The 14,533-nt window shown below is 39.4% G+C and overlaps 1 protein-coding gene across 2 annotated transcripts in view; it reads right to left on the reverse strand.

Annotated features, from left to right (window-relative positions):
• LOC115425618 (phospholipid-transporting ATPase ID-like) overlaps nucleotides 1–14,533 on the reverse strand; it is an 80,429-nt gene that overhangs the window by 24,149 nt on the left and 41,747 nt on the right. For both annotated transcript variants that reach the window (XM_030143265.1, XM_030143264.1), the window contains exons 3-6: nucleotides 12,471–12,529; nucleotides 9,190–9,303; nucleotides 4,353–4,451; nucleotides 1,125–1,186 (exon numbers count right to left, since the gene is read on the reverse strand). In XM_030143265.1, the coding sequence (XP_029999125.1) occupies nucleotides 1,125–1,186; nucleotides 4,353–4,451; nucleotides 9,190–9,303; nucleotides 12,471–12,529 (334 nt within the window). The remainder of the gene's footprint in view (nucleotides 1–1,124; nucleotides 1,187–4,352; nucleotides 4,452–9,189; nucleotides 9,304–12,470; nucleotides 12,530–14,533) is intronic.

A 14,533-nucleotide genomic window follows, 5' to 3' on the forward strand; every position in this document is an offset into this window, starting at 1 on the left:
ACGAAAATTCTCATGCCATATATGGTCGTCAACTACTCCATTGTCCCACCATTGACTCATCCACAGCTGTCCGGTTCCGCTGTATTGGTGCATCAATAATTTGCTGAAGGCAGTTAATGTGCCTTGTCTGCTCTCTCCTACTCTCTATACAGATTCGTGACAATTGCTGAAATGACTCTTGGATGTAAATTAGAGTGGCTAGGGCAACTTGAAGGTCCGTCGCAGGGAAATAATCCGACATATTTTCCTGTACTGGTGCCTGACTGTGGTGTAGATTCTACGCAACGAGAAAACGCAGTTTAGCGTTTTCAAACCTTTAGACAGTGATGCGAGAGTGGAGCGTTTTTAAGATTTCCACTCTGGAAAGTGGTTTCACTTTTGTGCATTTTCAACCCCTAAAACACTGTTGCCGTCTAAACAAAAGGCACATCTGATAAAATATTTTGTCGTTTTCAACCGAGAGCATTGTCGTGTAAACTGAGCCTAAGACTGAGGCAAGACCAAGTCAAATGCAACTGCTTGTGAAACTTGACTGAAACCTCAAGACCAGTGTCATGACTACGACTGGCCCTGAGTCCTACAACAGTAATCACTGTTGGCCTCTAATGTCTAAAATAACACTTCAAACTCAGTGACTTGTTTTTGGACAAACCTTTCCTGTGTGTTTCACTGAATATCAGTTTTTTTCTGTGACAGTTAAAATAGCCCAGGTTCTTTCTAATAGAGCCAGAGGAAGCAGCTGCAGGACGGTAGCGCTGCTTTTGTGTCCTGTTGACCTGGAATCTGCTATTTCAAACATGTGAGGTATGTTTCATTTGGATTTGGGATCTGATGGACATATGAGCTATTTTAAACCCTCCAAACTGAAAGTATTCACTGAGAAACACCTGTATGAAACACTGACTGAGGAACACTCAGTATGGCATCTCTTCTGCAGGAGGTCTCTGTTACATTGAATGAAATTATGTATTTCTCTGCATTTGTTGGAAAGATTTGACATGATTTAAGTTCACAAGACGGCAAAATGTGTAATATGCACATCGTTATTCTAGCTTTAAAAGAAATAAATATGAAACGGTCTACCCCCCTTGTTTTTCAGTAAATGTGCACAGGAGTATACTCACTTTCTATCGATAAGGACTTCAACTTTGCGGTTGTTGACATGATTGTCACTCCTGTGGCGATTCTGGAAAGACACACACAAACAGTACACGATAAAGTCACAAGGCAGTGATTGACTAATAATTCCTATGAAAGTTTTGATGAAATCATAAAGAAAGAGGAACCTCCCTCCAACTTTGTCGAGTTAAGTTGTTGTGTTTTTGCCTCAGGGTCAACTGTATGTACAGACAGGAGGTTTTCCTGTGGTAATGGGGCGTTAACTGTCCCCCTCAATGGTGGAAGAAATATTCACATCTTTTGCTTCAGTAAAACCACTAAATCTCACTCAAACTGCAGCTCAGATACTCATGGTTTGTCAAATTTCCCTGTAACGGGACCTTCTTTTTCAACATCAAAGCCAGTTATTTCAGCATTTTCTTTAACAAGGTCATCTTCCTCGCTCATGTCCGTACATGGTGAACGTGGCCACACCTGTTCAGACCAAATACAGCCTGAAGTTAGTGGCTTCAGACCAGATGGAGAGAAGGAGCAGCACTGAGAATCTTTTAGGATCACTGCTGCCACTAAACAAAAAGAGCCTTGTTTGCCTTCTTGAGTTAATGTTTAAGCAATGACATCATTCATTTCCTCTGCTGGTTTGGCGTTAGGTACTGGGTGCCACACATATATACACACAGACTTGTTTAGCTAACCTTGACAGCCCAGTGAAAAGTCATTTTCCTTTAATTGTTTTAGGAATACATTTTGTTCTGTTTATGTTCGTGTAAAGCAATGACAAAAAAGGAAACTGTGTGTTTATGTACAGTACACACTCACACAACCACCCCCTCCCAAAAAAAAACCCCAAAACATGATGAAATCACGGTATACGTCAAAGGTAGGGAGGGGGATTTTTAAAATGTGTTCATAAGTCTGCACTCTTACATGACCTTCTACATCACCACACTGTTGAGTGGGTGAACCTGTGGATAGATCATGTATGTCACACCAACGAACTAGTGCCTTTGACTGATAAACCATCCTCATATGACCAATACACAACACTGCACAAAAGAATTTAAGGGAGTGAAAGAATTTCGCTTCAGGAAAGTCTTATTATTTTTCTTAAAATTAAAATAATTTTGTGAAGCATGTGCAAAATCCCACTGTAAGATATGTGTCTTTATTAGATGTTCCATTTAATGCTGTAATGACACTGAAATTTAACCAGTTACAAACACCAACGCCTGGAAAAGAGCAAGAATATTTTGCTTATTTTAAGGGTGAAACTAAAAAATAAAAATATGGACAAAAGCATGAGAACATGTTGAGTTAAGGGGTTTCATTTCTAACTGGAGGCTGGGCTAAAAACCTATAATGACAAAAGTCATGATATAATTCTTTAGAGTGATAAATTTCACTCTACGCATTTAAAATGCTCACAAACTGCTTTAGAGTTCTTTAAAAAAAAAAAAAAAAAAAAAAAAACAATTTTACTCAAGGTTGAAATTTCAATAATCAACTGGATCTTTGTAATTTTTTTTAAATGCTCCATCTCTAGATTTCTAAGATATTCAGTCCACACAGAGGTGTGAAAAAGTGTTTTCCCCCTTCCTGATTTCTTATTTTTTTGCATGTTTGTCACACTTAAATGTTTCAGATCATCAAACAAATTTAAATATTAGACAAAGATAACACTAGTAAACGCAAAAGGCAGTTTTTAAATTGAAGAAATTTTTTTAAGGGAAAAAAATTCTCATTTGTTCCTAAATTTCTTTGATTCACATTTTGTGTTTACTTGTGTTATTACCTCTGCCAGGAGGTATTGTGATCACTTTGCTTTGTGTGTTTGCCTGTTTGTGTGCGTGTTTGTTTGTTAGCAAGATAACTCAAAAAGTTATGGACAGATTTTCAGGAAATTTTCAGGAAATGTTGATACTGGCACAAGGAAGAAATTATTAAATTTTGGTGATGGGGGGGGGCAGATCTGTCTTGGCAGAGGTCTGTGCTCTCCGCGTGCTGTTCTTGTCTTAGTCTAATATTTAAATTTGTTTGATGATCTGAAACATTTAAGCGTGACAAACATGCAAAAACATAAGACATCAGGAAGGGGGCCAACACTTTTTCACACCACTGTAAATAATCATTTTAAAACCAAATTTCACCATCTGGTTTCACACACTCACCTGTTAAACTTCAGAGGAAATAGTGATTTGATATGTATTATCATGATTATTGACAACTGAACTGAACTGAAAAAAAATTTGGGTGTAGTGTGTTCCCTGTCAGTACGACTGTTTTCCATAATAATACAGAAAAGGCTGATGCTGTATCAGTGATATCTGGGAACAAACAGTGACTCTACAAGAAAGTGATTAATGGTGCAAGGCTGAGATCCGAAACTCCACCCCAGTGCTCATCTGAAACATGTTCACCTGGTCCGTTTATTGTCTTCCCTATGAACTCAGCTCAGTGTTCACTGCGGATCTAATGTTAATGACGTTTAGCAGAAAGTATATTTCTGAGTACGAATCTCTCCATTATACATTATACAAACATTATCATTGTTATGACTTCAGCTCCTTATTGAATCAATATTGAGACAAACAAAACAGAATCCCCTGAAAGCAATATTATATAATTCACATTCATATTTTGAAATATAGAAACATATCAATAACACAGTATCCATTGGACATTTTGGTTCTTCTTCATTTCTGAGACATGCAAAAAAAAAAAAAGAGAACCTAAACAGACTCTACTCAAAACAATCAAACAAATATTCTTAAGTGTTCTCACCTTTTCTGTTTGTTGTAAAAAAAGGATTAAAACAATGATAATAGACCTGTCCCAACTTACATACCTATGCCTACTTTGAATTTTGCTCTAGATGTATATTAGATATAGTACTTTTTGTTTTGTATTTGGTAACTGTAATATATAAAAGCAGATTTTCAAGGATCTCATTGTGCTGGAACTAGACTGTATTGGGTTTTTACCATATCCCCCCATGTGGACCTTACACCCAAATACTTTATACTCAAAGTTCCTTTGTGTGGTTTCTTTTCAATATGTTTCAACCAAATGCTAAATGCAGGCAGTGTTTGATACCTCATTCCTTTCAATCAACAAAACTGAAGACATTTTAAGGTCTCAAATTCAGATTATTAGATTTAAGACTTGAAGACTTTCTAAGGAACTGCAGAAACCCTTGGAAAAAAAATCATACATAGATTGCAAATGGCACTTACAATATCATCTGTGGCGTCCTTTGCAGCTGTGACTGTCAGGACAAGGACCAGAGGCACGACTGTGGTGAACCAGGACAGAGATGAAATAGCTGGAATCACCTGAATAACACACACACACACACACACACACACACACACACACACACAGAAATTTGACTTATTTGTTTGTCGAGCAGGTGAAAGCTGAAAACAGAGACAGCGGAAGTACAAAAGTGAGTGGGTGAGTCATAAAAGAAGAGACTCAAGATGGAAAATGAAGACAAACAGCTACAGAAATAGAACAGGAAATATGATGCACTGAACTAAATACAACAGATTAAATCCATTATGAAGTGCTCTGTAAAGAAGAGAGTGTGGCTATATTTTCTATGTGTGTTTACTGTCAGAGGAATATTTGCATTATGGCAAATACAGATAGCCAAACTTTTAAAAGTGCATCATGTTTAAGTCATTATGTTTATACTGCATTCAGCCTCACATGGATGATACACTTGGGTTTCAGTACTCCAAACAGTAACATTTGTGGTGCAACACAACTGCTTTTGCACACGATGAGGCAATTTCCTGTGAGGATATTACACTTGCTTAATCTCATCGCACTTGACTCGTCCATATCCTGTTTGGTTAACACACTGCTTCACTGTTTTTTTGGGTGGGAACAGTTTTTTTCTAAGTTCTTTTCTCACTGTTTGTCACGTTGTTCACGTGGGGGGTAGTGATTCTTTTTGAATGGACATTGGACTTCCTACAAAAATGAAACAACTTGATTCAAGCCTTCACCTTTTATGTAAAGCATTAACTGCACCTTCAACTTGATTCGAAGATGATCTCTGTGCTGTTGGGTACAGATAGTTTCCCAGTGACACAGTACATCCTCTTCACTGGAGATCTGGTTCCTTGTATTTCAGTACAGGTTACAGAATGTGTGCCCCTGAATGCCATTGGATGTCATTGATCAAAGTAAATAATGTTGCCGCCAGCGACCAAAAGCATCTACTGATCTAAATTTTTTAATAACTTTTGAACCACTAACCATATCAGTACATTTAAATATGTCTAATTAAATGCAGTTTCTCAGCCTTTCAGGTCTGTCTCATTTTGATGTTCAGAGGCTACATTTACATGATAACCTCCTGATGCACAGAGGAGGTAGAGCAGGTCGTCCAGTAACCACAGGGTTGGCTGTTCAAGTCCTGCTCTGTCATGTGCTATTGTGTCCTTGGGCAAGACATCTCACCCACCTCACCCTCTAGTGCTACTCACACTTTGGGTGACCAGGAGCCTACGAGCCACATGTGGGACAAGGAGTGTGTTTGTGTGGGACAATGTGGGACATGTAAGTGTAATGCAGAAACAAAGTCTAGATTTTTGAACAATGTCCAACTTATAAATACAAATAACAACAATTTGATTTGGCTGCACACAGTATGCATATTTTTGCACTGGGCATTTATTTTTTGCTTTTTTGCACAGGTTTCAATAACTTTTTTTGCTTGTAAAAACAAAACAAAAAATCTACTTGTAAAACCTGAAGAAAAAAACCTCAAGTTTCAAATATTGTAAGTGAATACTTTAAGAGAATCAACTTGTTTTTTATGTGAGTGCATGTTCTCAACCCTCAGAGGTAAACTAATCTATGTGCAATAAACCAAAAAGGCATAACTGACAACATTAGAACAGCTGTTCCACTTCCAGTCAACCTAAAACTACTTGGACCCAAAACCTTTGTGCATCCAAACACAGAACAGTCAAACATTTAGCATTCTAACACAGTAATAAAAATAGAATAAGATAAGGTAAATATCCTGTGGAATTTTTCAAAAAAATAGATATCCACATACTTAACAAAAGCATATTTTGTCACCTAAAGTCTCTCAGTTCAAACTCCAAATTTAATTAAAGCTGCAAGCAGCATTGGGCGGGACCTCACACCACGCGTTCCGCCTCCCGTACGAACCGCCTCCCATGACCATCGACACCTCAGCTCCATTCACACCACTCCGTCCTGATACCAGCTCCCACCCTTTTGTGTCCGTCCTCTGACACGGATGGTCCTTACAGACGGTCAGACATGGACGGTCCCTACAGAACACCAGCGATCCTTTGCTGAAACCACCATCACCTTTTAATGAGGCTTTTATTTTGGAAACCCTACTGTGCGTATGTGCATTTGTGTGTGTGTGTGTGTGTGTGTGAGAGAGAGAGAGAGACAGAATCTGTTTGAATAATGAAGTGAAATTGTATGAATAATTGAGTATAAAAGTAATGATTTACCACATTTAAGGCTATTATTTTTGAAAACCCATATTGTGTGTGCATGTGTGTGTCTGTGAGAAAGAGTAATGAAGAAAATGAAGAAAAATTGTACAAACAGTCGAGCGTTTGGTCAGAAAAATTAAAAGAACTTATTTAATACTCATTATTTATCATTTTTAATAAGGCCTTTATTTTGGAAGAAAAACGAACTGTGTGTACTCTTTCCTCTGTGTGCAAATTGTCACATACCCACAATGAAATGCAGCAAACCTCTGTTTATGAATATAAAGGGGACAAAAAGTCAGCTCCACCTGGGACTCAAACCCCCATCCTCTGTGTGACAGTCCCATTCACTATCTGTTACACTACCCAGTCAGACAGTGACTGTTTGATTATCAGGCCTTATAACAGAAAGGTGAGTTTGTTAAAGTTAAAATCGAAAGTAAAAGTAGTCTTTAAACAAATTGTGATTACTCCATAACCGTAGGTCCTATCTCAAAAATTCTTTCACTTGTTGATTCTGCAGACTTGTGTGAATGTAATGATGTATAACGTGTGAAAAAAGTACAAAATGAATAAGCAGTAATTGTAGGAACGTGGAGTCACTTTGAAAGACAGATTCCCAACTTCCTGTTGGAGTTAGCTCATGGGTGTCAGTGTAGGATTTGTCGGGCTCAATCAGACCCACATTTTGGCATTTGTTTCATGTGTCTGTGATATTCCTACTGGCCACTAGGGCAGTTTTTGTGTGTTTTTCAGTATGTAGGTAGCGCTACAGAGTCCATTTTGGCATCCAAGGGGTTAATTTTGATATTGCATTAAACATTTTACCAGCCATGACATGTCTGCCAAATTTGGTGAGTTTTTGAGCATGTTAAGGGGGTCAAATGGCAGTTTAAAGTGGAAAAAGTATAAAAAAAAAATAAACAAATTTCAATAAATCTATAACCGTACATCCTAACTCAAAAATTTTTGCATGTGAGAGTTGTGGTGAGTCCTGTGAACGTATAGATATATAACATGTGGGAAAACGTCCAAAGTGAAAAATGAGTTCCACACATCACAACTTTCCAGTCTTCTGAAAAAAACTAAGGCAGTTCTGAAAAAGTTGTGAGATCACTTTTTTGAGAAGGGTTTACTCTATCTTTTGGTGCTATTTAGAAGTCAATACGACAAATGGTGTCAGACGAGTTAGTTTTAGAAATTTTATTTTGAAAGGCATATTGCGAACTATTGCGAGTTAGGTAATGGGTGTCAGTGTATCATTTGTAGTGCTTCATCCAACAAACATTTTGTCGTTGGTTTCATGTCTCTACGACATTTGTACTGGCCACTAGGGCTGATATGTTTTTTTTCCACATAGGTGGCACTAGAGGGCACTTATGGGGTTAATTTTTGCAATTTATCAAATTTTTCGCCAGGCCTGACATGTGTGCCAAATTTGGTGAGTTTTTAAGCATGTTTAGGGAGTCAAAATCCAGTTGAAAAGGGGGTCTGAATAATTAAAAATGAACAAAATACAATAGGGCCTTGCTTCAAGGCGAGGCCCTCTCACTCACTGAGTGAGAGGGCCTCACCTTTCTGCTCGGTTCCTAAAAATAGGCAAAAGGGAATAGGATCAAATCTAACCAAACATCATATGCATAAAGTGCGTCGCATCACATCGTACTCGCCTCCATGTGCGGTGGAGAGATGAGTTGGACATAGTTCACAGAATACCCTCTGTGAGTCATCCCCCACCGCTTTCACTCATGTGTTAACATTTTCCCATTCTTTTCTGTAGCTGCATCTTCTTTTTTTGCGTGAAATTTCCATGTTTTCCACCAGTATTTGCATGCGTTACTGTGCATTATTGTCTGAGGCTTTTGCCTTTGTTTTTTTTGTGTCAGTGAGGACACTGGTGACAGGCTGATGCACTCCTGACCCCACGTCCATGTTGGCTGATTGACAGTGGACACTGCCAATGGTGATAGTGCTCTCTCAGCGATAAAGTGAAAGTCGTGGTTGGAGACAGGCGACTGCCCTGCACTTTGGAGAGCCAGAGCCAATCAAATGCAGGACATCGTCTCGATTTGTGGGATGTGGAAATGGTCATAATGCTGTGCAGTTCTGCACAAAACACTGGTGTATGAATGTGTATGAGTGTGTATGAGTGTGTATGAGTGTGTATGAGTGTGTATGAGTGTGTATGAATGTGTATGAGTGTTTGGTGGTGGTCGGAGGGGCCGTTTGGTGCAGATTGGCTTTGACATTTCTGTCAGTCTGCCTCAGGGCAGCTGTGGATGCAAGTGTAGTGTACTGGCTCAGAGCACTTGACTTGTCCATATCCTGTTTAGTTAACTCACCACTTAACTGTGTTTTTGGTGGGAGTAGTTGTTTTAGTTCTTTTCTCACTGTTTGTTATGTTGTTCATGTGGAGGTAGTGACTCTTTTTTTAATGGGCACCACCAGTGACTGTGACGGACGGACGGATGGATGGATGGGTGGGTGGATGGATGGACAAATTGTAAATTTTGCATAGAATTTGCTTGTCAGTTGCATGAGACCAAACTGTATGTCTATGAGTATTTGTTTCATTCACCTGGAGCACCAGCAGAAACAGGAAGTAGGCATTGGCGATCCTCTGGAACTGCTCAAAAAGGTTGAGGGGTAGAAAGGTGAAAAAGTTGTACTTTGAGGTCTTGATGGCATTTGTCTGGAGAAGGAATGAAAGCACAGTGAATAAGTGAATGAAAGAGGATGAGTGAAGCAAGTAAGTAAAATGACGCTAAAGCCAGAATACTGAGACACTGGTCTGTAAACGTGTAGAACTGTGGACAGAAAAGGAGAATAGACACTCAGCTGCTGCCGTTATTGTAAGACATCTATATTATCATTTATAGTTTTCAGTAATGTGCTGCCTCATGGTCAAGTGCATATCCAGGTCTGTACAGACTTATAACATAAATGGAATAATACAAACTTTGAAAGAACATGATATAAGGTGTTAAGTGTATGTGAAAGTCACATGTCTGTTTCAGGTCAGTAACATGCTGCCTGCAATGACAGACTATTTTTGTGTTGACTCATGGGCAGAACAGTGTTGTTACAGAATATTATAATGTCACAATGAAGCTGAACTTTGACCTTTTACATATAAAATGTCATCACTTCATCATTTGAGCTGATTGTGAGCTTTTGCCCCAACCAGTAATAATCAATGTGAACATATTCTGACGAGCTGTTCCTGGGATATCATTTTTGTGACGACTGGATCAGTGACCATGTATAGACAGAGGATAGAATGACATCCCAAAAATATTATGCCTCTGTCTATGGTTAAGGGGGTGTAAAAAGAGTGACTGTCGAACCATGTTCCCACTCACATTCCCAATGCATGTGATCAGCATTAGTGTGGCCTCTTATGAGTCCATTGAACCAACAATCCCCAAAGTTTTTCAACTTGAGACACAAAATCTTAATTTAAGGAATTTTATTTACATATCATATTATTCTTATCCATATTGTGACAGTTGGTGAGCCAGTAAAAACAGCCTCCATGACACCATTTGGTTCCTGACCGAAAGTTTATGTCATGATCTGTACCTGTGTGGCCCTCGGCTCCTCCCTCTCCTCATCTCTTCAGTTAATCAGTATCTGACTCACCTGCTGGCACTGCGTGACTGCAGCCAATTACCTCCAGCCTATTTAAAGATTAGGTTTGAAGCCATGCAGCGCTGGTCCATTCCTCTCCATAACCCGGACATTTGTTCATCTTCTCTATGGACTCTGACCCAGGTTTTGTGTTAGGTTTGTGTTTTTCCGTTGTTTAGTTTTCTTTTATGTTTAATAAACTTGTGTTTTTTTTCCCTTCAGCACTGCGCATTTGAGTCCTCTCATTTTCCCCATTGTGACAGTTTAGGAAAGGCAACAAATCTCTCAGGATGTCACCCTGTACTTCTAGGATGATGAGATATTCATGGTTAGAATATTTTAATTCAGTTTTAGTCATTTCTATCACTCAAATGCTGCAATTTTGTGTTCGACATTTATTTTTCTTTACATATTGTGGATGGGAAAAAAAGTTTGCAAATTGGTTTTAAGGGGACAGCAGGTAGTCAATGATAAGGTGAGGGGAGAGCTCCCCCTCACCCCCCATCCCACAAACTTTTTTGGGTATGGGGGGGGCAGTAGACTCATGATGCTGTTAGTGGGGAGTGGATCAAAAAAGGTTGAGAATCCCTGGACTACTCTATTACTTGTCAACCATTCAATTAATTGATTCAATGGTTCAAGTATTTTTTTTTTTTAAGAAAGACAAGCTAAAATTTTCTAATTACAATTTTAAACACCAGAGTCTGTATCCCCTCTACAAATCCAGTAATCTGTAAATTTTCATCTGATATTTGAACAATTAAAGTTTACAGAGTGTAAGGCCCAAAGTATGCCCAAAGGACACATAGTTTAAAACAGGGGTGTCCAACTCCAGTCCTGGAGGGCTACATGTTTTAGATATTTCTCTCTTCCATCCCACCTGGACGCCATTACATCGTTATCAGGCTTCTGCAGAGCTTGATGATGAGCTGGTCATTAATTGAACCAGGTGTGCTGGAAGACGGAAATATTTAAAACATGCAGGATACTGGCCCTCAAGGATCAGCTTTGGACACCCCTGGTTTAAAATAACAAAAAAAAAAAAATGCAGTGTTTTCGGACCTCAAATAATGCAAAGAAAACCAGTTTATATTCATTTCTTAACACCGCAATACTAATGTTGTAACTTGGGAAAAGTTCACACATCCATATTTGGTGGAATAAGCCTGGTTTTCAGTGACAGCTTTCACGTGTCTTGGCTCTCCACCGTTGCTGTTAGATGACTTTATGCAGCTCCTGGCAGAGAAATTCAAGAAGCTCAGACATGTTCCATGGCTTGGACCATCCATGTTCCTCCAGAAGTTTTCACAGTGGGTTCGGGTCTGGAGATTGGGCTGGCCATCACAGGGTCTTCATCTGGTGGTCTGTCATCCACACTTTTATGGACCTAGCTGAGGCCAGGAGCATTGTCCTGATAGAAGAACCAGTCCTCAGAGTTTGGTAACGCTGGCAGAGCAGAAGTCCAGTAGTTTTCAAAAGTTATTTTTGGATTCCAATTACTTTTGTGGTACTAATAGTACTGTTTTTGCCAATTGTAAGAAGATAGTGATGTCCCCAGTAGTGGTGTTTACACCTCTCCTTCTTAAATAAGACATGGATCAGGTGTTTATTCAGTAGAATAAGGTGTGGTTGTGTTGGAATTCAACAGACACAGGAATGGAATGGCTGTCATACATGTAGACATGCTGATTTCAGAGGACACTACAGTGGTCTCTTCATTTTTTCCAGAGCTGTATGTCTATGCTCATTGTATGATTGTATATTTCAAAACTTTATCTCTTAACTTTATCTTTGTAGCTCAGATCTGTTTTAATAGTAGTTTTCTTTTTTCCATGGATCAAATATTTTATTGTTTCCTTCCTATAAGTCCACATGACTGATAAATGTAAGATCTGGGCAGCAGTACAGAGGACAGCCTGGGGACAGTGGGTTGACCGTTCAGTAGCCATAACTCTTGGTTCACATTAAATCTTCTGATAACAGACAGACACTCAGCAGGACACACCCAAAGGAACTCTTTCTACTGTTGAAGTCTGTACAGGCTGAATGTCTGCGTAGCAAACTGTTGTCACAAAATGAGTACATCCACTGGCTACCGCCTTATCTATTTATAAAAGACAATTTTTAGAGCACAATAGGGGTTTACATTAGTGGGAAGGACATCTGTGTCAGTGAACACACACCATCAGCTGATACACACATACTGTGTATTCACTTATTCATACTTACTGCGTATTTAAAGGAGAGGTTATACTCTCTGTCATTGGCACGCAGTTTTCTCTCCAGCTCTAATAATGAAAAGAAAAAAGAATTAGCCAAATAACATTAATATTAGTAATTTAAACTTATTCAAAAATCTTTAACCAAGTCACAAACATTAATAAACCTAACAGTTCCTTCATACATAATTTATGATTTATGATTAAGTTCAGTTTGATTTGAATAGTGGTTTGCTTTAGACTTAACATGATCAACAATGTTACATGTGACATGTGAAACGTTTGCATTTAAAGGTGGGGTCTGAGATGTTTTGCTGGAGCCTTTTTTACTATATTCCTTAAAATCCCCTTCACACCCCAATTACAACTAATTAATTAAATGCTCTAACACAAAAATTAAAAAAATTAGTCACCTGTGGAATGGACAGGACTGAAAAAACACCATCCAATCATTTTGAGCGCCCGCGCGAAATGATGAAAATGATGTCTATCAAACTCAACTGCCATTCGCCCCTCCCCCCTTCCCCCCTCTGTGCATACCCCTCTTTGAGCATGAATCACACGTTCCCAGAGGCTGGAAGTGCTTGTACAGGAAGCGAAGCCAGAACCTGGTTATATTACTTATATTAGTTGTATTAGTTATATTAGGATGGAAAGTTCACCGACAAACTGTTTAGTCACTAACATCAATCACTAGGAAATGTAACGTTAGTCAGATAGGTATGAACTGGGGCTGTTCTGTAAGAGCGGGGGCGTTGGGGGAGACTGAAGGAGGTATGCATGGATACGCGAGCCGGAGCCTCAGCCAGGGCCGTAGTCAGCGTCGGAGGCTGAGGCGGGGCTGTACGGGACCAGAGCCGGGGATGGAGCCTGAGCTGGAGATGGAGCCGGGGCCGGGGCCGGGGCCGGGGCCGGGGCCGGGGCCGGGGCCGGGGCCGGGGCCGGGGCCGGGGCCGGGGCCGGGGCCGGAGCAGCGCCTCAGCCAGCAAATTGTTACTGTGCAGCGCTTGTGAACCCTCGGGAACAAGCACTGGACGTGCCAGTACACTGGAGGCGTGGCTTCGGAGGGACATCTGAAGAAAGGGGTTTGGACTTTTGAATTGAGTATTTTCAAAATGTAGCTTGCTTGAACCGTTTTTCTAAGATCTCATACCCCACCTTTAATAAAATATAAAAAACAACCTTCATATTTTTCACATCAAGTAAGAATGATGTCTGATCAAGCACCAATCTCCAGCTGCTCTAAAAGTATTTCAAACTCATTAGACCTCATGTTGAGAGGCTCAGCTATCACTATTATTATTATTATTATTATTATTATTATTATTATTATTATTATTACCTCTGCCAAGGAGGTTATGTTTTTGCCAGGGTTTGTTTGTTTGTTTGTCTGTCTGTCTGTCTGTTTGTCTGTCTGTTAGTGTGCAACATAACTCAAAAAGTTATGGACAGATTTTGATGAAATTTTCAGGGTTTGTTGGAAATGGGATAAGGAAGAAATGATTAAATTTTGGTGGTGATCGGGGGTGGGGGGGGCCCATTTCCAGCAAACCCTGAAAATTGCATCAAAATCTGTCCATAACTTTTTGAGTTATGTTGCACACTAACGGACAGACAAACAGACAGACAGACCCTGGCAAAAACATAACCTCCTTGGCGTGGGGGGGCCCACGGGGGGGGCCACTGATCAGCCTTGGCGGAGGTCTGCTTCTAGTTATTATTATTATTATTATTATTATTATTATTATTATTCACCTATTTCTGTTGTATTAAGGTTTAAGTTTTATGTACAATTATGGGTGTCAGCCAGCTTAGATACAGAGTCAGATTTTAGGAGCTTGTGTTTGTGTAATTATTTTTTTCTTGACAAGTCTACTATACTTAACTGGTTAAAAACTTACACTTTACCTGCTCCTAATTGTAATACTAGGTGTGAAAACTTAACTTAGCACCAAAAGCTAATGGCATTTGGTGTTACATGGTCTGTCAAGTACCTTGCTTATTATGCCAGGTAAATATTATACACAATAATTGCACACTTAAAAGTGTTAGCTATGCTTTATGTGAAGTTGA

Source organism: Sphaeramia orbicularis, chromosome 9 (assembly GCF_902148855.1).
Source record: "Sphaeramia orbicularis chromosome 9, fSphaOr1.1, whole genome shotgun sequence".
Classification (NCBI taxonomy): domain Eukaryota; kingdom Metazoa; phylum Chordata; class Actinopteri; order Kurtiformes; family Apogonidae; genus Sphaeramia; species Sphaeramia orbicularis.